General features: G+C 54.8%; 1 protein-coding gene across 1 annotated transcript in view; it reads left to right on the top strand.

Annotated features, from left to right (window-relative positions):
- The window catches only part of PRKCA (protein kinase C alpha), a 348,434-nt gene extending 323,971 nt beyond the window's left edge, over positions 1-24,463 (top strand). The window contains exons 14-17 of the mRNA XM_053655561.1: positions 1,559-1,639; positions 9,403-9,510; positions 10,924-11,064; positions 20,322-24,463. Of these exons, the coding sequence (XP_053511536.1) occupies positions 1,559-1,639; positions 9,403-9,510; positions 10,924-11,064; positions 20,322-20,486 (495 nt within the window). The 3' untranslated portion in view covers positions 20,487-24,463. The remainder of the gene's footprint in view (positions 1-1,558; positions 1,640-9,402; positions 9,511-10,923; positions 11,065-20,321) is intronic.
- The last annotated feature ends 726 nt before the right edge of the window (positions 24,464-25,189 follow it).

Here is a 25,189-nt window from a genome sequence, read left to right as displayed (position 1 = left end):
CAAGGGCAATCTTTGTGGTTCTGCGGCTTGGCCATGACAGGCTTTGATCCAGTGATTTTCTGTCTGGGAGCTCGAGTCATTAGGTAATAGATTAGAGACTCATTTTGGCAGGTTTTTTGGGTGCTTTGTGTTTGTATGTGTGTTTTCCAAGTTTCCAAAAAAGAACAAATGTAATTTAAAAAACAAATGAAGGCCTCCTTTTTGTGTATCATTTTCTTGTCACAGAAATGAGCCACAGAGCCACAGAATGCAAATCTGTACCCCCTTGTTGTCGCCCACACCTAAGTGAGCCTGGAACCTGCCCCTCTCGTCCCACAGCCGGAGGCCCTGGTGGCTCATTAAAGGAACAGAGATGGGCAGGCTGGCAGGAAGTTTGTTTAGGTCCCAGGACATTTGATTAGACCTACTGGGCCAATAAAAAAGAATACCGCACCTCATTTCCAAGTCAAATTCGCATGCAAAGCGGCAGAGCGGTCACACTGAGTCCCTGTTAGTCTGTCTGCGCATTGAATCCTGGGTGTGATCCAGGCACCTGGGAATTGTGTGCGTTAGGTGCACGGCAGTGAAGCCAGTGTTTTAATAAGCCGGCGGCACTGAGAAAGTTGAGCCAGCATCGCTCTTCCTCCAGGGGAGGTTGTGGGGTTACTATAGGACTTCTGGGGGCCACAAAGGCGGGGGGGGGGGGGGAGCTGGGGGGAAGGGAAGGTCCCTGGTGGCCCATCCCCCAGCCTCAGCGGCTGCTTGCATTTTCATCTGTCCTTCCCCCCACCTATTTTACTGACGTATTTAAAACAAATCTAAGATTTTGTTTTACCCATAAATACTTCACTCCTCACACATTTCACTCAAAAATGCACTCATCTCAGACCGAAAAGGGCACTCTGTAGTCATGATACTGTTTATCCTGCCTAACACTTCCTATCACCTGATATCAAGAGCATATTTAATTTTCCCAGTTTCTTGTTTACAGTTGGTTAGTTAGAATCAAGATCAGACGATCCCAAGTATTACATTTGATTATTATTCTTTGTCTCTCTGAAAGCATTTTGAAACCTCAGTCATTCAGCAGATCCTGTACCTCTGTGTGCAAACCAGAAAACTAGAGTTTTCATTAGTCACTCCTCCTCCTGCCCCGTGTTATTGGTATCACAGTCCTCATCATCTTCGTCACTTTTAGAGAAATTCTGTCATGTGGTTTTATTTTCTTATTTATCAGACCCTAGCTTTGAATCTGCTGTTTCCAAAAATTAAATCCACCTCAGTGTCCAGATATTTTTCTCCGAGGAGGATCATCAAATCTACTTTCAAACAGCTCTGTGGCATCTCAGTGGGGGTGGGTAGAAGGCAAGTTCCAGACAGATTTTGAGCAGTGAATTGGGAACCAGTGGTTCTCAAGGTGCCTGATTTGAGGGGTGCTCTGCCCTGGGTGTAGAAATCAAAGACACCGTCACCCCTCACTACACAAACTGTGCAAATGCCCACAGGTGTGACTGACACCTGCTCTAACACAGGCCTTTCGATTTGCCACTGACTGTCATCGGTGTTCGTTTTCCCACAGATCATTGCCTACCAGCCGTATGGGAAGTCTGTGGACTGGTGGGCCTATGGCGTCCTGCTGTATGAAATGCTGGCCGGGCAGGTAACGTCTCACCGTGTTCTCGTGGGGCTGGGCCGCCTCCCTGGGCCCAGGCGGAGGGTGGAGACGCTCCCATGAGAGGGGGTTCTGTTCATAGGGACAGAAGTCAGCTTCCATCTCGGAAGCCTGCACTGACAGGTGCATCCCGGAGCACAGACAGTGCTCAGCTCCCACATTATACACAAGAGCCCCCTGCACGTCGATGGCGACCGGGGCCTCTGTCGTCCGCAGCGTCTCAGACCTGGGCTCAGGTCCCCTGTGAGCGCGTCTGCAGGACCAGGACCCCCGGTGCCGCCCGTGTGTGCACGCCACTGTCGAAGATGCGCTCCGGTAGCTTCTCCCACTCCCTCCTATCTCGCCACCGGTAGTTCATCTAACTTGTGTAGAAGTCCAGTGAGGCTGAGTTTCCAGCTAAGGACAGGCACGTTTGGTTTCCTCTCGGCAATGTGACCTATCAGATGACCAAGCGCGTCACGGGCCAACACGGCGCTGGCTGAGGTACTGGCCTCACATCTGTGTTGGAGTAAAGTCACGCCAGCTGTTGTAACAAGCCACCTCAGAATCTCAGTGGGCTAACACACAACACACGTGTATTTCACATGCTCGGTGCGGACCTAGGTGGGGGTGGGGGACACGGATCCCACAGTCATTCGAGGACCCAGGCTCCTGCCATCCATTGACTCCACCTTCTAGAGCCTCGGATTCCCCCACTGACTCCTCATTACTCAGCCGGCCGATGAGGAGAGAGCAGGGGGACAGCTGCACCTGCACCCTCAGGCCCAGGCCTGGAGGTGGCACGCGGCACCCCTGCCTGCCCCTCACTGGCCCCATGGCCCCACGGCCTCACAGAGAGGCACCTGTGAGCTCGGCAGGGGGAAGCGGGTTTGTTGAGCATCTACCTGATCTCTGCCATTGCACCTCAAAATGATTCTGTTGGGGCTGCTTTTATAGTTGCCAGCACCACCCCCCATAGCTAAGAGCTTGAGTAAGGAGAATAGAAAGAAATGCTTGTGTTCAGTAGCATAGCTACCCCCCCCCAAAAAAAAATCTTTAAATCTTTGTTTCTGAAAAGAAGTTACCCTTTCTGACAACTTACATCCATTGACTCATTCATTTATTCATTCAACACACATTTACAATGGTAATAGCCATGAACAAAGATCTGTACCTTCACCAAGCTGACAGTCTAAAGAAAGTCAGTAAGCAAGGGAAATAAGGGAAATGTGCAACAGTTGAAAAGCTAAGAAGAAAAGTAACAAATAAGGAGAAGAAGGCAGAGTGTTGGAGAAGGGTGGAAATTTTCGCTAGGAAGGCCAAGGAGGGTCTTGTGTACAAATCAAAACGGAAAGGAAATGAGGGAATGTCCGTGTGCAAATCTGGGGGGAAAGCAGGTGCAAAGGCCCTGGGGTGGGATAAGCTGCCATGTTTAAGCAACAGAAGAGAAGTCGCCAGTGTGGTTGGAGCAGAGCAGAGAGGCCTGCGAGGGAGCAGGTGGCTGGAGTAGGAGGAGGAGGCCCCGGGTCAGAGACGAAGGGGGTGCACCAGGTCACGTGTGCGTGGGGGTCATCGCAAGGCCATTGGCCTTCCCGCCGGGTGGGAGGCCTTGATGCTCTGTCTGTTTCATCGAATCTTACATGTTTCAGATACTAAAGTCATCTTTTAGACGTTAAAAGATACACAGTACTAGCCTACATTTGGTCATTATTTCTCAGTGATGCTAAGATGGGATTTATATTTCAAAAAGTGGTTTGTGTATTATTTAGGTTTTCGTTCCTAGTACAATGTTTATTTTAGGCCAAATGCCTCCATTTGTAGACACAGAAAAGCAGGTTATACAGAACAGCTGTCAGAGAGACAACAGCTGGCAAAACACAAGTCGCCTGCTCCCTCAGATAATCTCCCCTCTTTAGAACTTTGGCACTAGAATCGGACTAAGTTGTCGGCCCCCTGGGAGCCGTGCTGTTCCTGAAAGCACAGGAAGCTGAGTCCCCTCCTCAGTCCCACTTGCGTGTCCTGACTCTTGAGTCCAGAAAACAAACCCTGCTTTCACGAAGAGAGGCACATTTGCATATGCCAATAAACAAAACGGGTTGGGTGGAAATAGGATCTGTTTCCAAGGGCACTTTACAAGAGATGAAATGAGCTGTCTCTTTATTGGCCAGCAGGAGACTAGAATTTTGGGACCCAGGCCTGCAGCGAAGTCCCCTCCGCACCATCTTTCTCCTTCTCCGAACCTCCTGGGTCTGTGCCCTGCCAGGGAGAGCTCGGGCAATGCTGCCCCCCTTCAGGGAGGTCCCCTTCTGGATGCATTTCGAAGTCCTGCCTCATTTGCAGACAGGTTCTTCCTCACGCCCCCAAAGAGAGCCCAGGGCCCTCCCCCACCCAGTGGTCCCACAGACATTCTGGCACATTTTCATTATTTTTTATCCTGTTCCTCTGCGTCAGTGAGCCTGCCTTATATGATTTCTGAAAGGGTTCATCATGTCTGTGGAAACAGGGAGACTCTAACTGTGGCACCTTAAAGTTGGCCCACGTTCGGGCGCACTGGCAGACACCGCCACTCTTCCTCAAAGTGCCCCCTGTGCCGCCACAACACGGCGCCTCCATTTCAGACCCCCTTCCTCGCCTTCCTCACCTTCCTCTCCAACCTGATGCAAATTTCAGCATATTCCTGGGCTGCGACTCAGCCCAAAAAGGACAGTAAAGGCACCACATGAATTGTCCACACAGCCCCCGCCCCCCCGCCCCGAAGCTGCAGTAGCCTCGGAGACCCAGCGGAGGGAATAGACACTGTTATCGAGAAGTAAAACTAATTAGAAAGTTGCTGGTGGGGTTGTACTCGAAACGTGTCCTCTTTAATCAAGAGCTGAAGATGAGCCGAAAAAGTTTATTGCCATTTTCTTCTTATTTGCTTTATTTATTGTGAGCAGCCAGCAGGAGCAGTGAAGTATAAACAGCCCGAGGCCGTCTTCAGTTCTCAGACAGCTTGACAAATGCGAAGACTTCAGGGCACAAGTCATGTTTGCCCAGCTCTCTAACAGGCTACCACTGCCCACAGCTTTCCTGGGTATTCATCATAACGGGGCCAGCCCTCTCCTCTCCCGTCCCTTTCTGCCAGGGTTGTTAATGCTTTGTGCTTATTCCCGGTGAATCAGTAATGGGCACTTCATCCCAGAACATCAGCCTGAATGTCCTCGAGTTCTCTCCCCGACCCCTGACCCCCGCCCCCGGTCATCAGTGACCTGCAAGTGAACATGGCGGGCCCAGTGGCCACCGACTAGTGAGCGACCTTGGGATCATTTTGGAATGACCTTGGAAAGGTCCTTCATCCTTCATTTGCCTGTTTAAAATTCACAAATTACACATTGTCAAGGAGGGCAGCCCCAAGCCAAGGCTTGAGCTAGGCTTGAAACACTGAGTCCAGATTTGTAGAAATTAAAAAATAGTAATCCTGGGGATTGGGGGGAAGAGGGGAGAGAAGCCATCCAAGATGGTCGTGCCCTAGGTACCTCGGCAGCACGTGGCCCCCTGGGGTCCCCGGGCGCTGTAGCTGGCATGTCTGGGAAGGAAAATGAATGTGATTGTAACTCCTGAGCACGGACCTGCCGTCGACACCCAGGCCTGAGAGCAAGCGATGACCTGTAAGAACTTTCCAGGGGCGACCAGGAGACACTGAGGGAGAAGCCAGAAAAATGTTCACGTCCTTCGGCTGCTCCATCCCACACCTGGGAAATCATTCCAGGAAGTAATTCAGAGAAGAAACAAATGGCACACAGAGACATTTTTAGGAGCATTTGCTAGTGCTGGAAGCAATTACAAGTGCGCCTTGGACAAATGAGTCAGCCTAGGATGCGCCCCCAGCGGCACTAATCTGACTGGGAACACTGGTAGCTGCGGAGAAAATGTGTTTGCAGCAGCGAGTGAAAAGCAGACCACGCCAAATTACGTTTCGCCGCTCAGAAGTGGTATGAAAAGTCACAGGGTCCACAGGAGGATAAGAGCCATGTTCGCGCTGGGGTAAGAGGGATGCGGATGCTGCTTTCATGGACTTCCCCTCCCCGAGGGAATCCATCGTTTCAGTTTAACACAGGGTTCCGGGGAGCTTTTCCAAATGTGACGGTCACTACTACTGTTCCCCAGGCATTCGGGGTCTTCCTTCCTTGTGGCACACGGGGGGACTGGGTGGGACGCGGGACTAGTTCTGACCAGTGAGGCCTGGCTGGATGTGCTCCCAGCTGGAGTATCACCGCAGAGCCCCTGTTCCAGCTCCGCCACAGCAAGACGGGGATGGCGCTGCTCCCCCGGCGTGGGCTCCTGGGCGACCCACGGTGTGGCTCTGCCGACCCGCAGTGAACGCGTGGCCTGAGCAGGAGATAGGTAGTCCACGTTTGGGCTGGGGAATCACGTCAGGCCTCTGGTCTAGAGGTAGTCACACTCTTCACAGTGACATGAAACATCCCAGGCCACGGTACCTGCCCGCCCCCTTTATTTTCAGAGCTCACCACTACCCATTGTACAGGAGGTGAATCTGGCTTTTTTAAGTTTACCAGAACAGTCTCACCCGAGCAGTCGAGTCCTCCTCTCGTGCTGGGTGCACGGCAGCCCAGCACCTCCCCCTCCGACAGCTGCAGCACCAGGGTCACGGGCACTGTCTGACCCCCCCAGACATGCGTGGGAAGTGGCATCTCCCAGACTGCCCGCGAGTCCCAGCTTCGAAGTCAGGGTGCCTGGGCTTGCTTCCCGGCTCCTGGACACCCCAGTTCTGTAGCCCTGGCCAGAGCACTTACTGGAACCTCAGTGACCTCCGCTGTGCAATGGAATTAATAGCACCTATGTCTTGTGGCTTCTGTTATAGCCTAGGAACCTTACTGCAGCAGGTGAGCCCACGGGGCCTCTGCAGACCCCCCACCCCGCGCCGTAACAATCAGCTTGAGTTAGCTGTCTCTGCTGCAGGGCTTCTCGGGGCCTTTAGAATGTATCCATACGAATCTCCGGAGAGGGATGTAGGTGCAAACTCTGACCCGGAAATGCCCTGCAGGATCAATATCCTGAGGAACGCTCTCTGGGCATGTCAGGGGCCACCTGTCCTGCCCTGGGTGGGGGTACAGCTGTTACTATGTGGTCAAAAAATCTTCCTTTGCCCTGCAGTGGGCCTGGCCCAGCTGTATCTGTTTCAGGAACCAGCTCACATGGGGAAGCTCCCCGAGCAAAGCTGGTTTCCAGGCCCGGAGACCAGGAGGCAGGAGTCAGAGCCAGAGCCACACCCAGACGCCCCCGACAGCTCCCGTCTTTCACATCACGGGAAAAAAGGGCTCTGGCCGCACTGACCTCGCGGTCTTCCAGTGAGGAGGGCCCTCTCGCTGCCTCGCTTGAGGAGGATTCCTGGGAAGTGTTCACTTGAGTTTCTTTGGAGAAAGCTTCTCTTAGGCCTGTGGTTTGGATCACCTGTCACCCGGCCCCTGTGGCATTCCTGCCACTGGTTCTGAGCATCACCAGGGAGGCGGGGTGAATCCCCCTGGTGTCTTTGTCACTGTCAGCAAAGCACACCAGCCACCCACCTTCAGCCAATTTCATGGGCATGTGACCTATGTGGTCACACAGGGCCCAAACTCAGAAGACACCAGCACTTCAGGTTTAGTGCTCTGCCGTCTAGTAAGGGACCCCCCATTTTCATTTTGCTCTGAGACCCACAAATTATGTAGCTCGTCCTGACCAGTGACCCTGAGGGGCCACATTGGAGCACCGATTGGTTATCCAGAAGCAGGGCCTGCTCACCTCTAGGGCACTGTGACCTTGCAGAGTACAAACACAGCAAATTCAGAGCAAGTGAGGCCCCTAGAAGTATGTAGTTCGCAGTCCTGAACAGAAACCACACCATGTTTGTTTTAGTTACGAAAATCTCATTGGCCAAAACGCGGCCACATACATGGGTCGCTCTTCAGGGAAAACGAGGTGTCTCGTGGTTGGCATGCAGCGGGTGGTCAGAGGAAGGAGGCTGCAGGACATCAGGGGAGAAGGTTCTGTGGGGTGGACCGTAGGGCTGGCCTCTGCTGGAGCCCTTGCTGGCTGTAGCCACACCTGTTCCCCCCCTGCCCTGCCCTGCCCTGCAGGCAGAAGCTGCACAGCCCCTGCCATCGCAGGAGACCATCCACAGCCTGCACTCCCCGCTGGGGTGTCTGCCCCCAACTGACTTGCCTGGAGGGCGCCCCAGGTGCTGTGGCACTTCTTCCCGTGCGGCTCTGTTCCTGCTCTGCTCTGCGTCCCTCCCGGGCAGGCTAATTTTCATTCTCTCGCCCTCCTGCATGCTCCCACCGAATTAGACGTTCTCAATGCTAGGCACTCGCAGCTGGAAAACAGGCCTATTTATATTTTTAGAACAAAGGAAAAAGACATACGTGGCATCAGTCACCCCACACCTGGCCCCAAGGCAGGGTTCTTTATGGACTCGGCATCTTTCCCATCAGTGGGTGTGGCTCCCGTGTGCTGACCCCACTCCCCACGCCTGTTCAGGGCTGTGGCTGGGGCGGAGGAGGAAGGTTGGGGGCCAGAACAGGTCGGGGTGGTTGTGAGTGGTGGGTAGGGGAGCGCTCTGCTTACTTTAGTTGGCTTCTCCCACTCAGGGGGGCTGTTTGACAAGAAGGGACAGCCGTTCCACTGACGATTGCACAGTTGTCTTTGGTCACAAGGTAGCTCAACCCGAAGCCCGGCTCGGCTGTGTGAGCCCTGACCTCATCAGCCACGGTGACCATGAGCCCTCCTCACAATGAGAAGGAAAATGCAAGGTGAAATAGGACTCTCTCAACACGGGCTGACTCTGGTCTGCCTTTTGCATTCTAAGGTCAAGGTTAGCTAAGTTAAAGGAGAACATTAAGCCATTTTTCCTAAGCCCATTGATGCTGTGGGTTGTCCAGAGTGACAGGTGATTTGCCGTTCTCAGGACTGAGGGCATGTTGAGCGCACCTGTTCCTCCTGAGGTTCCCAGCAGCCCCCACAAAGACAATCCATCCACCTCAATAACAATACTAGTACCACTAAGCACCCTTCATTGGTCCCTTACTGGGTACAAGACAAATATCAGGCGCTTTGCAGACTCACCGGGGAACCCCACTGTACAGACGGGAACACTGTGTCTTACAAAGAGGTGAGCCGCTTGCCTCTGGACAACCAGCAGGGGGCGGTGGGGCTGCAGTTCCGGTTTAGACCGGCCTGACTTCAAAGCCCGGACCTCCTGCAGTGCCTCTGTGCCCCCCACTCCCCACTCGGGGAGGCAGACCTGGCCGAAAAGGACAGGGCGGTGTCCAGGGCGGCTCTGTGTTGGGTCCGAGGGGCCCTGAGGAAGTCCTGTTCGCCCACGTGCTGGTGTCCACTTAACCCCGTGTTCAGGATCCAAAAACATCGGCGTTTGCCAAGCTCCCACCTTCCGAACAGTCACCTGTAAGCTGGCTTGATGGTAATTAGATTTTTAACACATAATTACAAGACGAATGGATGAATTACAATTCATTTGCAAAACATTCAAAGCATTACCCAAAAAACATTTTTCTTAAAGATCGTTTCGAGTTGCCCAGGGTAAGATAATTAAAGGCACAGGAAAAACAGACACACACACACAGCAGCCTAATTACAGATCATCGAATAAACCCACCGGCCGACCGCGCTGCGCCTGCAGCCCGTGGGGCTTCTCGGGGTTGACTCGGAGCTTCAGGCGCCGTGTTAATAAGTGGCCCTGCCCCAATGTTTTGCCGTCCTTTTCTTTTCCGGAACAGCCTCCGTTTGATGGTGAAGATGAAGACGAGCTCTTCCAGTCCATCATGGAGCACAACGTCTCGTACCCAAAATCCCTGTCCAAGGAGGCTGTTTCCATCTGCAAAGGAGTAAGTGGGTTTGGGTTCCCGTCGCGATCACAGACCGGAGGGGCGCACGGCACCGGTTCCCCATGCTTCTCTGCAGGAGGGCGGGGAGACCACGAACCCGCGCCACTGCCTTTGGCCGTTAACAGCTAGAGCCGGGTGACGTGCAGGGGCTGGTGGGGAAAGGAAGGCCTGGAAAGTAGGTTGACACCCCAAAACCTCTGGAGACCCTGGCCCGGTCAGCGTCAGTTCCCCGTCCACCCCACAGATTGTGGTGCAGGTTACTGGAAATGACCTTGATGGTTAGAGAATGTTCGCGCTCTTCGTGGCCTCACTTGGCAAGGCCTTGGTTAGTCCCGTGTTCGCCTCTCTGTTTTTGAGATGTGCCGGTCGGCAACACACGTGTAGAAAAGGGCACGAGTCATCAGTGTGCAGATCGGCGAACTGTCCCAAAGGAACACACATAACTGCTCGTCCCCAGCACCCCTGGAGCCCCCTCCTCTCCCGCCTTGTCGTCCCTCCCGGCCTGTCCCTGCAGGGGTTGGCTGTGCCTGTTTGAACTTGGCACATGTGGGGTCTTGCTCCCTGGGCCTGGCTTAGCCCCTCGGGTGGTACTGGTGAGCCATCCCCGCGTCCTGCACGTGGCTGTGGCCTGCCTTCCGAACCCTGGGCACACTCCCTCGTGTGAACGCAGCCCCGCCTGTGCTCCGTTCTGCCACTGCTGGGCACCTGGGTCGTCTCCTTTTGACTCGGGCTGTTCCGAGTACACTGCCCTGACGCTCGTGGGTTATGTGTTTGAGGAACACGTGAACAAATTTTCAGCTTATTTTTTTCTGCTTTATTAAGGTATCATTAACCAAACTGTAGTATATTTAAAGTATACAGCGTGATAACCTGATACGCGTGTACAGTTGGCCCTTTGTAGCCACGTGTTCCTGCTGTGCAGGTTAAACCAGCCACAGATCAAGAAGATTCCAAAAGAAAAGTGACATGGTTGCTGGCTGACATGCATTAGGGAGTTAGGCCCACGGTGGCTGTGTCTGCACTGAACATGAGCAGACGTTTTTCTCATCCCTGCTTCCTAAACAGCACAGTGTAACAGTTCACAACAGTTCACATCGTGTTAGGAATCATAAGTAACCTAGAGGTGATTTAAAGCATCCGGGAGGATATGCAGGTGATGTGCAGACACTGTGCCTTACACACATAAGGGACTTGAGCGATGGGATTTCAGGGCCCACGGGGGAGTCCTGGAACCAGTCCCTTCCTAATACTGAGGGACAAGTCCCACAGTCAGGCTGACTCATTCATCACCTGGCATAGTTACTTTTTTCCCTGAAGTTCTACCCTCTTGGCAGATTTCAGTCATACAATACATTATCATCAGCTGTGGGCACCCTGATATACATTAGCTCCTTCCTCTTTCTCCTGCCTTAGCTGATGACCAAACATCCAGGCAAGCGGCTGGGCTGCGGGCCCGAGGGACAGCGGGACGTGCGTGAACACGCCTTCTTCCGGAGGATCGACTGGGAGAAACTGGAGAACAGGGAGATCCAGCCGCCCTTCAAGCCCAAAGTGGTGAGTCAGGGGCAAGCCTGTTTCCCAGCTGTGCTTCCCCAAATCCTGAAGGTGTCCCACCCACCGTTTTTCCAGAGGGATGCAGCCAATGACCCCCAGCCTCTGCAAGGGGAAAAAATGGCCATGTATCTGCCTTGCCCTCGTTCTGAGATCTGAGAAACCAGGATCCCTGCTGACTCTGAGCATAAGGACAGACCAGGCAGCGGGAGGTGGGGGGGCTGTGCTCACCATGCCCTGCAGCAGGACAGCTGCCGAACGCCCACCAAAACTCTTAGCCAGGGCAGGTCTGCTGTGGGTTGGGATCTCATGGACTTGAATTCCTTGCTCCGAATCTCCAACCATCCTGGATTCCCCTCGCACCTTTGCCCCCCACCCCACCCCCGGTGATTGCCACAACACCAGACCCCAGTTGCTAGCTGCAGCCTGTTGCCTTTCTGAATGCTTCTATCTCTGGCGAGAAACTGGGAGTCTTAAGACATCAGCCTCTTCACTCATGCCACCTGCCACTTTGCAGTGTCTCCAGGGCGGCTGCTTTGCCCTGCATCCCACATCTGGGAGGCAGAGGGGTCTGGGCCCTGCAGCTCGGCCACCAGCTCGGCCACCAGCTCAGCCAGCGTTGGGTCATCACCCTGTGGCCTCTGCTCCTGAGACTGCAAACAGGGCGCCGTTATTGCGCAGTTTCAGAAGCACTTGCTGTGTTGGTTCAGCCCAAATCTCTCCTCACGTGGCCCTGTGAGCAGTCAAAGCGACCTCCCGGGGGGCTGAGTTACTGACTGGGCAGAAGGGGGTGGTTGTGGAGGGGGGCAGGGTGGTGCAGTACAGCTTTATTCTTAGAGCAGCTACTTCCTCATCAAATATGCTTACGTGTCCTCTACTCCAAGAATAAAACCACGAGTGGTCAGTCCATTGATTTTATTTTTCCAAGGCATTTTTAGCACAAACTGAAGAAAAACTAAAATTAATCAGGTCGGCTGACCTTCTCCTGAGTCATCATTTCAAGTAGAGACGTTATGTCTCTGACACCCCACCTTCGTTTTAGCCAGTCCTGGGCCCTGAGTTCAAGGGCTCTCATAAGGACCCTTCCCTCCAGTTTACAAAGCCTGGTTTTAAGGCCAGGGAGGGGCGTGGGGCTGAAGACAGAGATAAATGCTCCTGCAGCCCATTTGCGCAGAACAGTCTTTTCGGGATTTTCCTTTCCCTTGCACGGCTAGCCAGCCTTCTGGAACTATGACAGGCGCGCCATGGCCAGGGCTTACTCACAGCTTGGTTCTTCATGGGGACAGTAGAGACCCATGCAGACCCTGCTCCAAGTACTCAACATCCCCTTTCCAGAAAGACAAGGTGCGGCCAAGTCGCCCTCAGATACACCTTCCTCTGTGTATCCGCCTGGCCTTCAGCAGGACACTGTCCATCTGCATAGTCGCCTACTTTCTGTGGACACTGCAGCCCTAAATTCACATGCAGGGAAGCCAGAGCATGGCTTGGCTCGGGCGGCCCAAATATACGTGGTTTCCCGTGGGCCGTGGGAATCGCTGGAAGGGCCGTTTTGTGTGGAAGGCCTGTGCGGCGAGAGCTCTGGTTGGAGGGAGAGACCTCACCCGCCCACTGAGAGGTTTCCCAGGCAGAAGCCGGGGAATCTGGGTACAGAGAAGGAAGAAGCAGCTAGGAGAGTGCAGAGGGCAGGAGGTGGTTCTGCAAGGGAGATGCAAACAAGAGTGGCGGTGGAAGCCCGTGGCTGCAGGACTGAGCAGCAAACGTGTTTTCCCAGCGCAGAAGAAGGCTGAGGGCAGAGAGATTGTGAGGGCAGCCCGGGGCCCGGGAGGGCTCAGTGTCCCCCACCCTGTGCCAGGCTACTCGCGAGGCAGCAGAGCTGGCTGTGAACCTCAGGTGAAGGGAGCACTTAGGCAGCTTCCAGGACATCACTCTGACCTCACGATGCCCGCCCGGAGCAGAAGGACCACACGTAAGCAGCAAAAGAAAGCCATCGCTCCGTGAAGTCCACATGTCCAGGAGGCGGCAGCACCCACTGGATCAGCGCTGCAGCCGAGGGGAGCAGAAAGTGATTCCACGGTGTTGTCATTAAGTCAAAAGAGTTTATGGATAAAGTACAAAGCTGAGTCTTCTCTGACCGGCGGCTTTGTTATTTCAAAGATGCAGCAGCACCAGCAGAGCTGTTGCTGCCAGATTCTGCCGAACGTGTGCAGCGACCCATTTCGGAGAGCATCTCTCCTCTGAGCGGGGCCGACGGCCCTGGCGGGCAGAGCTCGTCTGTCTTGGAGCGTGCTCAGTGCTTTTCCAGCAAGTGCCAGTGAAGCACTTCCCCTGAAATGCGGAGCCTTTGGTTATTTGTGATGCCAGCAGGAGGACTCGGTGGAGTACCCAGTTATCTGCAGGGGCTTCCGGAGGCCCATTTTGTGTGTATGAGCTCAGAAGTCTCGTTTCATTGGTTTTTTAGCATTTTGGTGTTTTATTTTTAATTTTTACATCTCCAGTGAAAGATGATTTTAAAGTGACTGGCTTCCCTAGGAGAGTAGAGGAATCCTGTCGCCGGACCACCACGGAGCGTATTCTGGACAATCCGGGTTCCCACGGTGTCCCACCCTCTTTCTTTGCCTGCTATCAAGGCAACATCACGGAAACTAGACTCAAGCACCAGGGAAATGGAACTCCACCTCCAACGCTGGCTCACAACGCTGGTGGGTCTGTGGGAGGCTCTTTCAGGATGTTCTGTGGCCTGGGTTCCGTTTCGGGTCTCACATCAAGTAGAGCAGAGAGAGGAGGGCGACCGTCACCCAGGCACAGAAGTGGAAGTGGAGAGGGAAGCGCCCACAGCCCGGAGGAATTAGTGCACGCGGTGGCCCACTGTCAGGGAGGACCCTGTGTCCCCAGAAGGCCACCAAGTGCAATTGTGAAAATGAAGATGATTTTCTGGAAGATGAAGGAGAGCACTCTGGGCTGGTTTATTTTGTAAAACAAAATCATCTGTGTTCTGCTCTCTGGGAGCTGAGACAGCCAGGGAACTCTCTCTCCTTTCTGGAGAAAAGCACAGGGCAAGCTGGTTTCCGTGTGCCTGCAAGGAAGGCAGCCTCGCGCACCAGCAGGGCCGTGGGCTCAGCATGTGGCTAGTGCTCTGAGCCAAAACCTGGAGTCAGCAAAACGAGGCCCGTTCAGAAGATCCCATGGAAGAAGCTTCCTTTTTTTAAGTTTAAAAAAGAGGTCCCCGTGAAGCGGTGACTGTACTTTCTGAAAGGGAATGGAGAGGGTCCTGGCTGCCTGCCGGGCTCCAGGTGACCTAGCCGGTGACGCACCAGCATCCCAAGCAGCCGCTGGGGGGGAGGACCGCCCTCTTTCTGCTCAGCCTGGGGAGCAAGAGGCCCTGTGCTCAGAGGGCCACCCGGTGTCACTTTGAATTTTGTCGGCTTCTGTCCCAATTTGTTATTCATGGGAAAATAATGTCCTGCAAATTCCCATTCTTCCTGTCCGTGATACAGAACAGTTTATACAAATATCGAAAGTGGAAAGTTAATTGATTTTTCATGTTTGAATTCCATCCATTGGCACCAAGGAGCAGAATATCTAGTTCACAGGCAAGACCAAAGCGTTCGCCGTGCTTAAATGGTTGTGGGCGAGAGAGAAATTAATCTATAAAGTTAACACCGAGAAGTAGATCCCGGCATTGATAGATGATCCCAGCACTTTGGAAATAGGCCTGTCGCTCACGGGTAGCCTTTCTGGGGAAATTACTGTCGTGGAATCAGAAAGAGACAGTAAGACAGTAACAACTTTCATCAGGACGTTGTCAGTCTTGCAGCGAGAGCCCAAGGGGGTTCCGCTGTGGCCCTGGAGTCCCTCGTTCCATCGTGTCTTCTTCGGCTTGTTCGGGGAGTTGGATGACAGTTTAATTCATTTTACTCATTTTATTTATTATAATGATTTCTAATTTCTGGCTTGCAGAAGAGTTGCAGGGATCGTTTGAAGAGTTGCTGTGGACCCCATGCCCAGAGACCCTGAACGTACCACGTTCCCGCATCGGCCGTGTCAGTTCTTTCTTTATGTCACACACACACACACATTCTTTTCCTGCATCCTCTGAGGGTACGTGGCAGGCCTAATATCTCTTTCCATCTAAATAATTCCTGCGCTCCGTGGCGCTGTGCTTCTCGTCATCGCTCTGAAGTTATTGTGCAGAGCCACAGCCGTCCAGACGAGGGGCTGCCGGACGATCACGCCACCGGCTGCATCTAATCAGGCCTCTCGGGCAGCAGGCAGGTTCACTCACCGCCTTCCCAGGGAACCAGACGCAGGGATGCCAATTAACAGTGAGACTCACCAGACTCGGAGCCTCACCGGCAGCGTGGGAACACTGACCCCCCGGGGGAGACGAGAGCCTCCGCCACATCCTGATGGACTTGGAGTAGATTCAAGCCTCGAAACCAGCCCGAGACAGCATCTTCTGCTTGGTTAATTAGAGTCAAGAAGTCTTCCTTTTCATTGACAATTACTCTCCCAAATGTGTTTCCGCTTGAAAGAGAACTGGGAAGAAAGGAGACATGTAAAATAATAATCAATCTAAATAAATCAGCAGCTCTGGGCAAGGCTCAAGGAGCTTCTGAGGTGGAGGGCGGGATAAATGCGAACCCTGTGCACCCCGAGTCGCAGGAGCTGACGAGCTCTCGTCCGAAACAGCGGTTCCGATCACAACGGTCACTGAGTCCTCTAAGCTGGCCATTTATATAAAGACAGACAAGCAGAGGACACCATGTGGCCCCACAGAATGCAGCCCAGGCTGAGCCACAGTCTCTGCCTTCGTGCCCACATGGCTCTTGTGCCCACGAGCAACCACTCATTTCACAAGTGGCTCACAGCCTGTGCCTGTCCACAAACCCGTCAGCAGAGCTGCTCCTCCGGCCAGAACTGGCCCTTTCTGAGGCAGGTTCTAAGGCCACGGGCGAGAAGAAAACTGTTTAACTTTGTACTGTCGGGAACCACAGCCTGGTTCATGTCTCACCAGTTACTGTTAAACACTGGATCTGCATAGGAAAACAGTCAAGCAATAGAGATGGACATAAAAGGAGAAGAAAGACCCCCCCCCCCATAACTACTGTCATTGTTCACTGTCTTGTCTGGAACCTTCTGGAAAGTTGTACATGCGCGTGAACGTACATACAAGCGAGGTGGCGCCACGCACCCCATTTCTCATCTTGCGTCTTCCAAACAACAGTGTATCTCAGAGGTGCGTCCGCGTCAGCTCCTGTGGGTTTGTGGCATCCTTTACACGGGCCATTCCGATTCTCCAGTTCCTAAGCCGAGCACTGACTGTTTTCCAAATACTCTCCCCTGTCCGTTCTTGTCCTCCAGACTTTCTGTACCAAAGCACACTGGCTTGAGTGGGCATCCAGGCCTTCGGTGAGCACGTTTGCAGAGCCTTGGGTGACTGACTACATGAGCAAGCTAGCCTCACTTCTTAACCCTCAGCGTGTGTGCCTGCTTGCACTGGCCATGCACGGAAGACCGTTTCCTGAGCATGCTGGCCTTCTTAGAAAGGACAGGCCCAGGGCTGCTGCCCGGCGGCCCCGCGCCCTCCCCAGATGGTCCCGTAGTGTGGAAATGACCTCCCAGGGGGCCCAGGGCAGCATGTGCCCGCTCCCTCTGCCCCTGGTTGTTTGATTAAATGAAGACAGCATACGACCGTGGGTCTGGGCACAGTGTACAGGTGTCGGCAGTGTTCTCACTAACACGCTGCGGTAGGACCACGGCACAGGGCTGCGGTCAGCCCCCAGAACCAGGACTTGGAACATGGCTAACACGACCCTGAGACAAAGCACACCCTCAGGGGCCGTGCTTTGGGGCCGTCAGAGACGTGCGCACCCCAACGAGTCTCCTTTCTCCTTCCTGTCGCTCCACGCCTGTTCTCCCGGTTTGTTGCGCGCTCTTCCTGCTCTCCTGGGTTTGTGCGGGTTTGCTTTGTGATGGCCGTGTTCTCCGTGCTACTCACACGCCCCCTAATTCCCATGCCAGTGACTGTGGGGTTGGATTCCACACGACTGGGACACCAAGGTAAAGGTCAGGACTGAGACCTAACCCATGCGCTTCACTCTCGGTGGCCCCCAGGTAAGAATCAGAGCCGGGAAGCCGACCTCCACGGCGCAGGCTCAGCCTCCTCCCCGTGTCCGTTGCCCAGGAGGCAGGATGCGGAGCGTTGTGGGTGGGCCACGTGCCACCCGGCGGGGGAAGCACTGCAGTCTCACGTGCCACCCGGAGTCGGCATCGCCCGGTGCTTCGTCATGTCTTTCCCATGCCAGCTACTCCTGGGTTCGTCTGAGCAATGCTCTTTACCAGGTGGCTAAAAAGGAGTTCAGTCCTGCCTGCAGAGCCGAGGGAGGGAGGTAGAGGATCGTGGTGTTCACTCACGCCGCACGTGGCGATCACGGACCTTCTCCCTGCCGGGCACCTGCTGCAGGTTGGTGCCGCACCTGGTCATTTAGAGAGGACGGCACACACGGTGGTCCCTCCAGTCCTCACAGCAGGCGTGGCAGGCGGACATTCCCATCCTTGTCTTCCCTTTACAGTGAGTGAGTTGCCCAGAGCTGGACCCTGGCCTTTGGAACTCTGGCTGGGTCCTTCACCCCATCGCACCTCCCATTTTCCTTCGGGAGTCGAACGTGGCCCCGTGAACGCAGACGTGGTCTGGTCTCGGAGTGCCAGTGGACGGTCAGGTTTGGGCCACTTGCTGCTGCCCTCCCCACCCCCATCTTTGTCCCACATCCCAGGTGCCAGGAGCCTCAGCTGGTGGAAGGTATAGGAGGCCCTTACTGCTGAAGACCACGCACCAGCCAAGGAGTTTTGCTCACAAGTAGCACCCGCTGCCTTTAGCTTCTGTGGGTTGTCAAGTGGCCTAGCACTCTGAGGCCAAGGGCAGCCCACACCTGCCTGTTGCCGTTGTGGACAGTGGCAGAGGCTGCCCTGCCGGTGGCCATGGCAGCCACCTCCCCCCTCATCCCTGAGGACTGCTGCGAGGATGTCTGCAGTCTGGCGGGCTGTACTTTCCTGTCACCCTGTCACTCGCTGACGCTGTCGTCTGTGCATTCCCAGGCACAGCCAGGGCCCCCGGGCCCTTCGGTCTCTGTGCCGCCTCCTCCTCCTCCCTCTCGGACCCAGATGGCGCCCGGGCCCTTCGCCCACAGGCTGACGGTTGTGAGCGCGGTTGGCTCGCAGGCGGTGGGCAGGATCCTTTCTACCTTCACCAAACAGTAGCTTGGGTGAAGCCATCGTTTGGCGTCTGCCTGGGGACCAAAGAGCTCTGACTTCCATGACACTGTTCAGTAGGTAGTGGAGGGTACAAGAGGAGTTTGGGTTCCCCACGTCTAGGAAAATAAGCAGTTCAAGGTCTTCTCCAATGTGACTTAAAGGAGACCGTCTGTCTCTAAGCCTAATCGCACTAAGAGCTGTGGAGGGCTCATCTTTCAGGCACTGAGACCCTCCATGGGGGAAAAATTAGCACTGCGTCTCCTAGTCCTGAACCTCGGATGAAAATAGCTGTGCTCCCGCTCCCGACCTTAGTCTCCATGGCGCTGTGTGCCCTCCCGAGGAACCGCACCGTGGAAACAGGGCGCATGTGCGGGAGGCAGGACCCTCGTGGTGAGCGGGACTTACCGTCGGCGTGGCCGCCATAAAGGGGCCCAAAGGGGCTCAAACAACTCCACCCCCACCCCATGTCTCCCACTCACCTCCCTTCCTCCCCAGCAACACACACCGCTCATTTCCACCCACCAGTCACTGGTCCGCACCCTCCTCCAGTTGCGAGCGTGTGGTCACTTCCGAAGATGAAAACAACCCCAGAAAGGAAAGCCCCCTGTTAGGAAGGCCCGACTTTGAACTTATGACATGCCTTCCACCGCGATAGGTACCTAGGAGCAGGTATTGTTGATGAAAACGGGTGGGGAAAGCAGAATGAAACTAGATTCTCAAGGAAACCTTCTGGGAGATGGGGAAGAGGTGTGGAAAAGTGGCCCAGGAGACCACACGGGCCTCACAAAGGTAACAGCCCGAAGGCCTTGCTGTCGCCATGAGCTGGGTTGTGTGTGGAACGCCGTGCGTTCAACCTTCGTAGCTGTCCAGGAGGTGGTTCGACTGTCCTCCCATTGTACCAATGAGGCCACTGCTGTTACCTAGAGCGGTCCTCTGTCAAAGACCCAGGAATGCCCGGTCCGTGAGGAACTGCTGCTGACAGGAGTGAACGCATGCTGCCCTGGGCGTCAGCCAGGGAGAGGACGAGCCTTCGCAGAGTGCGGAGGACGGGATTCCTGTTGCCCACGCACCTCCCGGCACTCCTGGTCTCGGAGTCGCCCTGGGATCCCGGGCACATCAGCATGCCCCACCCTTCTGGGTGGCTGGGGAAGCGAGGACAGCCCTTTGCTCCACTGGGGGTCAGGCTGCCGGCCGTGGTCCTCCAGCCGCTGTGCTGCTCAGAGCCTCTCCCAGAGCAGCTCTGCCCGCAGCTCCGTCTGCACTGAGTGCCCTGGGGACTGGGAGGAAAGTTGCACCTGAGACGGACAGCAGGCCTTGCTCCACCCCGCTCTGGCCCCGGGGCAAACCTCCAGCCAGAGACCAACCTGCAACTGAACTCCTTGGTGACCACATACTGGTCACCCAGATCCATCCAGATAAGCTGACATCCAGCCAGGCCCCAGGGCGCATTCCCGAGGGCCCATCCCGTATACCTAGGGTGGGTCACAGGGGGACTTAGGCGTTGAGGCTTTTAGAACATCCCAGCTGGACGACATGAATAGCACAGTTTTTGCTTCGTTTGGAATACGGTGCAGAAAAACGGATGTGGGAGAGTGAGCTTGACCTTTCAGTTCAGGGCGGGAGGGGTCGTGCTGCCTGTATCCCCACTCAGCATCCCAGCCTTTCAACAGGGACCGCGACTGCCGGCCGCGTGTGTAGCATCTGTGCTCAGGCCTTGCTTGCTCTGGGGCGGAAACACAAGAAGTTGTTCCTTTGTCACCTTACTGTTGACAGTGCATTTCCCCCTGAGCGGCCACTTCGTGGTGGGCGGGTATGTGGAGGTCAGTAACCGCGTGGGCCTCTGCCGTCGCTGGCTGTGCCTGGCTTCCATCCAGTCGGCCGCACGCCTCCCAGATTTCCTCCTGTCTAACCACCCCGGCCGCGCTCCGCCCCGCAGGGCGCGCCTGAGAGCGGCTGCCTGGTGTTTCCCGACACTTCACTGACCTCTCCTCTCTCTGTTTTCTCCGCAGTGCGGCAAAGGGGCGGAAAACTTTGACAAGTTCTTCACGCGAGGGCAACCAGTCTTAACGCCTCCAGATCAGCTGGTCATCGCTAACATAGACCAGTCTGATTTTGAGGGGTTCTCGTACGTCAACCCCCAGTTCGTGCACCCCATCTTACAGAGCGCAGTATGAAACTCGCCACCGAAAGCAAAGGCCTCCCCGCCCCTGCCCGTCCCCCCAGCAGCGGGAAATGATCCTTCACCCTCAAATTTTAGGGCCACGGCCTTATTTTCTTGTCCCAGACGGAGGCCTGCAAATCGTAGGGTTGTTAGTCCCAATGTGACCAGCTGTTCAGGGTCTCTCTCCCCCAACCAAGAGTGTTCTCTGAGTGGAAGACTATACAATGTACAGTGTCCGGTTCCATTACGTAGAAGTCACTCTGGCTGTAGGTTAACTCTGCCTAGGCAGCAAACAGGCTCTTGCCCCTTTTTTGGTACGATTTGATATATTCCCCAAATCCTCTGTCTGTCGGCTTTCACCACCAGGATACCCTTCCCCCTGCCCCCACCCCACCAAAGATGTGGGCTGGACACATCCCCACCCCGGCACCTTGGGAATGAAAGAACAGGGAGCCCCGAGGGCAGAGAGGGAGCAAGGCAGGGCCGGGGGTGGGAGGCTTCTGCACCCCTGCCACTTCTGTCTCTGCCTCCACGGAAACCGTCCCTAGCATCGAGAGGCCAGGATGTCATTTCCAAGCTCACTGTCCCCAGACATTGCCCGTCATAGCCCGATCACGGCCCGGTGGTCACCGGTTTTAAGAAAGAAGAAGAAGAAAACCTCAGTTGGGCGTTCAGTGAGTCTGTCCTCGTGTCCTGCTCGGCTGAAGCCTGTCTTGATACTTGCATTTCTTTGTAAGAGGCCAAATCTTCCAAGGACTTTGCTACCTGAGCGTGCAAAGTCATTTCAGATCAAGGATACAGCAGTGTGTGTGCGCGCGCGTGCGTCCGTTTTAATCTCTGGGAGATTATCCTGCGATCCAGGGTGCCATCGGCAATGCCAGTGCTCACAGTGTTGTTAGCCAACCCCCCAGCCCCCAGCATTTTGCTTCCTACTTCCTGAGAAGCCGAAGCGAGCGCCCGGCCCCTTTTGTACGTATTTATTTAACCGGCTGCAGTGTCGTTTGTGAGGGTACGATGTACAGTCACCTCAGGCGTTGACTCTAGGACCGGTCCCTACCCACGGATTCTCCTCCATTCTCTGGCCCTCCACGTCCCTCCCCATAGGGATGAAAATCAATGCAGTTTTGGTCCCTGTTTCCAGTCTGTGTCGAGTGACACACCTGGAACTGTAGAATCAGGAAACTTGGAGACATATCAGCTCAAAGAGGTTTTATTGCAAGAAGAATTTTAATATGTTTTGCAAATGCATCATGCAATGAATTTTGCATGTTTATAATAAACCTTAATAACAAGCGAATCTATATTATTGATATAATCGTATCAAGCATAAAGAAAGTGTTATAATAATTTTATAAGACACAATTGTGCTATATTTGTGGAGGCTCTTGTTTCTAATCTGCTTCTATGGTTACGTCTTGGTTGAGCCCTTTGCTGCCCCCCCGCCCCCACCCCGTGTGTCCCCTGTGCATTGGCATCGCATTGGACATATTAATTTTCTAACATAGATCTAATCTCAGAAATGAATGGCTACTTTACTTGATTAGTTAGGCTTTATATATATATACACACATATATATATAAATGTTTGGTTCTACCTGCAAACAAAAATTTTAGGGGATTGTCTTTCAGATGAGACTCTCTTAGCCTCTTAATGCCGTCTTCTGTTCTGGCTTCTACTCCATTCTTCCCCTTGGGGACGGCAGGTTTGACTCCAGTGTGACTAGACCAGGCAGACGTGGTGTGAGCCCAGCCTCTGGCAGGACACAGCGGTTCTCTCCCTTTCAGCCTCGTTACTGTGAGTGATCGGGGCGAGGTGCCCTGGCAGATAGCACACAGTGTCCCCTGGGAGGCCCGCATGTCTGTTCCCCGAGTGCAGACGTCGTGAGACAGACCATTGGCAGCCCCTGGGCACAGCCATCCCCTGGGGCTCTCGGCAGACTCTTTGCAGAGGTGACCGAGCTTCTCCCACCTGCCGTTGGAACCAGCCCGGGGAGCCTTCTATGTCAGACACCACCTGCGCCAGGCGCTCGGAGAAGCCAGTCTTCCACAACAGAAAGAACATTCCAGACGGAAGCTGCGTCCACTCCTCCCAGAGGCCTGCTCTGTTTCTCTCCGTTCCCCAGAAGCATCTCCCAGCTAAGTGCTCCAGGATTGACTCCTGCCTGTTTGCCTGAAATTCATGGCACACCCTGCCACTGAGGAAGCTGTGACACGAGAGGCTTATCTGTCCTGGGAACCCCTGAGGGGAGGAAGAGATGGGTAAGGAGTAAGTCAGACCCGGGGAGAGCGCCTTCTCTGCCGTCCCTGATGGGCTGTGGGCTCCAGGACCCCCGAGGAGCTCCCGCACATTCAGAGCTGCAGCCCCCGCCCTGGTCAGTGCACACTTTGGGGACAGGTCCTCACCAGGCGCACCTCAATTGGATCTGACAGAAAAGGGACCAGCTTACAGAAAGAGCCTGAGAAACAAAAGAGCCAGTCACCATGCCCCAGAACAGGGCCACAGCAGGATGGGTCCCTAGTCCCCCAGCAAAGCACATAGTTGAGGACCGTTTGTCCCGGGCCCCACGCTGCCCACCTGTTTAAGCCGCAGCAGCTCCGGCTTCCCAGGAAAAAGCCAGCACATCTCCAGAGCGTTCATATCTCCCTAGGAAACATGCCCAGCATCTCGGCTGCCTGGTGTTCTTTCCAAATGTGTGGCATAGTGTTTGAAGAAAATTCCCCATCGGTGGGCCCAGAACTCTGCCCCAGGGACAGCAGGCTCTTGGACAAACAGTAAACACAGGGGCCTGGTGACATGTCCCCACGACATAGCCGGTTTGGTTCCAGGCTGTGTCCTGGGCTTATTGCTGAAAGAGTAAGTCCTGTGGTGACCGTTCACACACCCATCTGCCAGAGCACGTGTGGAATTCTGTGGTGTTGGCCCCTGTGCAGGCATCGTGGGAATAAAAGCACAGGGAAGGGCCCTGGTGGAGGCTGGAGTGAGGAGGATGCCTCGCAGGGCCAGGTGGCTGGGGGACTGCAGGCGGTTCCGGCCCCCGGGCAGTGCCCCTGCCACCAGGGCCTGTGGCCATCCGGGCCCCCAGCAGGGTCTCGCACAATCTCCATCTCCGCCGGACTTGTGGCTCTGTGACTCCAAAAGGCCACCCAACTTCCCTGCGTCCTTTCCCCTCGGAATGCGGCCGCTGCCCAGCGTTGGAGCTTCCCTGTGAGCTGCAGGCCGGCGGGCATCTCCTCTAGCGCCACTGGGTGTTGGTTTGAACAGAAGGGTCTGGGCCGCCTCCCTCACAGGTTGGCGGCACATTCACTCACGGCGAGAACGGACTGAGAAGATGGATACGACCCCCTAGGCACTGGAATGATTGCTTGTCAACACATCTCATCCCCTTTCATCCCCACGGCCTGGCACAAGTCAATGCAGAGCCACTGTCTGTCTTTTCTCATGAGGCTTTCTTATTGGGAACTTTCGTAGAAGATCAGAGGGTTCAGAGCTCCCTGGAAATGACTTGAGATGGTTGGTTGAAAGACTATGAAAGACCAAGATGAATGCAAGCCGACAAATGACTGCTGAGCACCTCCCTGAGCTACGGCTCTCAGAGGAGTGTGCTAACTTCCGGTGAATGCAGGTGCAGACCCCTCCTGTCCATGTGCCGAGAAGCAAGAGGTCTGCAGAGGCCGAGGTGGGTACGGAGCTGAGAGAGGAGCGGGGTTTGCATGCGTCCAGGAGGAAGCTTGTGGCAGGAGGAAAGCAGGATGGAGGGGAAGGAGGGGGCATCCTGGGAAGGACGCTGTTGCTATTTCCAGGGCTTTCCATTGGAGGTCATTGGTGCAGAAGAAAGTCACCGCCTGCTGGCTCTCGAGAATGAGTTTGTTGCCAGGGACACGGTCTAGTCCTCCTCAGAAAACATCTCCCAAATGCCAGCAGCATCCTCACCAGCTGCTGGAAGCCTCTTCCCCTGTCTCCACCGGAGAGGCCGAGCCGAACCACCCAGCTGCCCCTCTGGGGCTCGTCACGAGCACCGTGGCAGCCGGGGATGGATGGGGAAGACGCAGAAACAGCTCACAATGCCGTTCTCACCTGGGTCCACTTAGCAAGAGAAATGAGAGGTGTTTTGCCGGGATTTATTTTCTCTGCAGTGAAGAGGAAGGAAAGTGAGAGTCTCGGGTTTTTAAAAGCCTCAGGAAGGCGACACCATCTGACAGGCATTTTCTCACTTGGGTCTTATGAAGTCGCTTAGTTCTTATGTGTGCAGTTCACACCATTTCCTATTTCTTTAAACCCACCCAGGGCAGGGTACCCCCCACCGAGCTCACCGGAATAATCATGACCATGAACTGGACACTGAGCCAGGGACCCACGGGGCTATAGGAACAGCGAAGGCACAGCGGGTCTGGGGAAGGCAAGGGACTCTCTGGTTATTAGTGACTGCACCACGCTAGTTTGACAAGGAGTGTGGGGAAGTATTTTAAAAAACATTTTTCTAGAGTCGCTTGGGTTACACTTTATGAAATACAGCAGACCGTGAACATTTCCGTCACTTCCCATTTGGGCTGACGCAGGGAGCGCTGTATTTCTCATCCATTCGAAACACGGGAGACTGGGTGAGGTTGCCTGCACTGTACACGGGCGAAGGCTGGTGTCTGGGAACAGTGTCGACCACGGTTCTGTTCATCCTACAATGTCAGGGCCCTTTGGGAGGGTCCCCTGTGCCTCTGAGC

Source organism: Artibeus jamaicensis, unplaced genomic scaffold (assembly GCF_021234435.1).
Source record: "Artibeus jamaicensis isolate MK-2021 breed Jamaican fruit bat unplaced genomic scaffold, CSHL_Jam_final contig_1998, whole genome shotgun sequence".
Taxonomy (NCBI): domain Eukaryota; kingdom Metazoa; phylum Chordata; class Mammalia; order Chiroptera; family Phyllostomidae; genus Artibeus; species Artibeus jamaicensis.
Note: the sequence above shows the minus strand (reverse complement) of the source record. Positions and strands in the feature narration are given on the sequence as shown.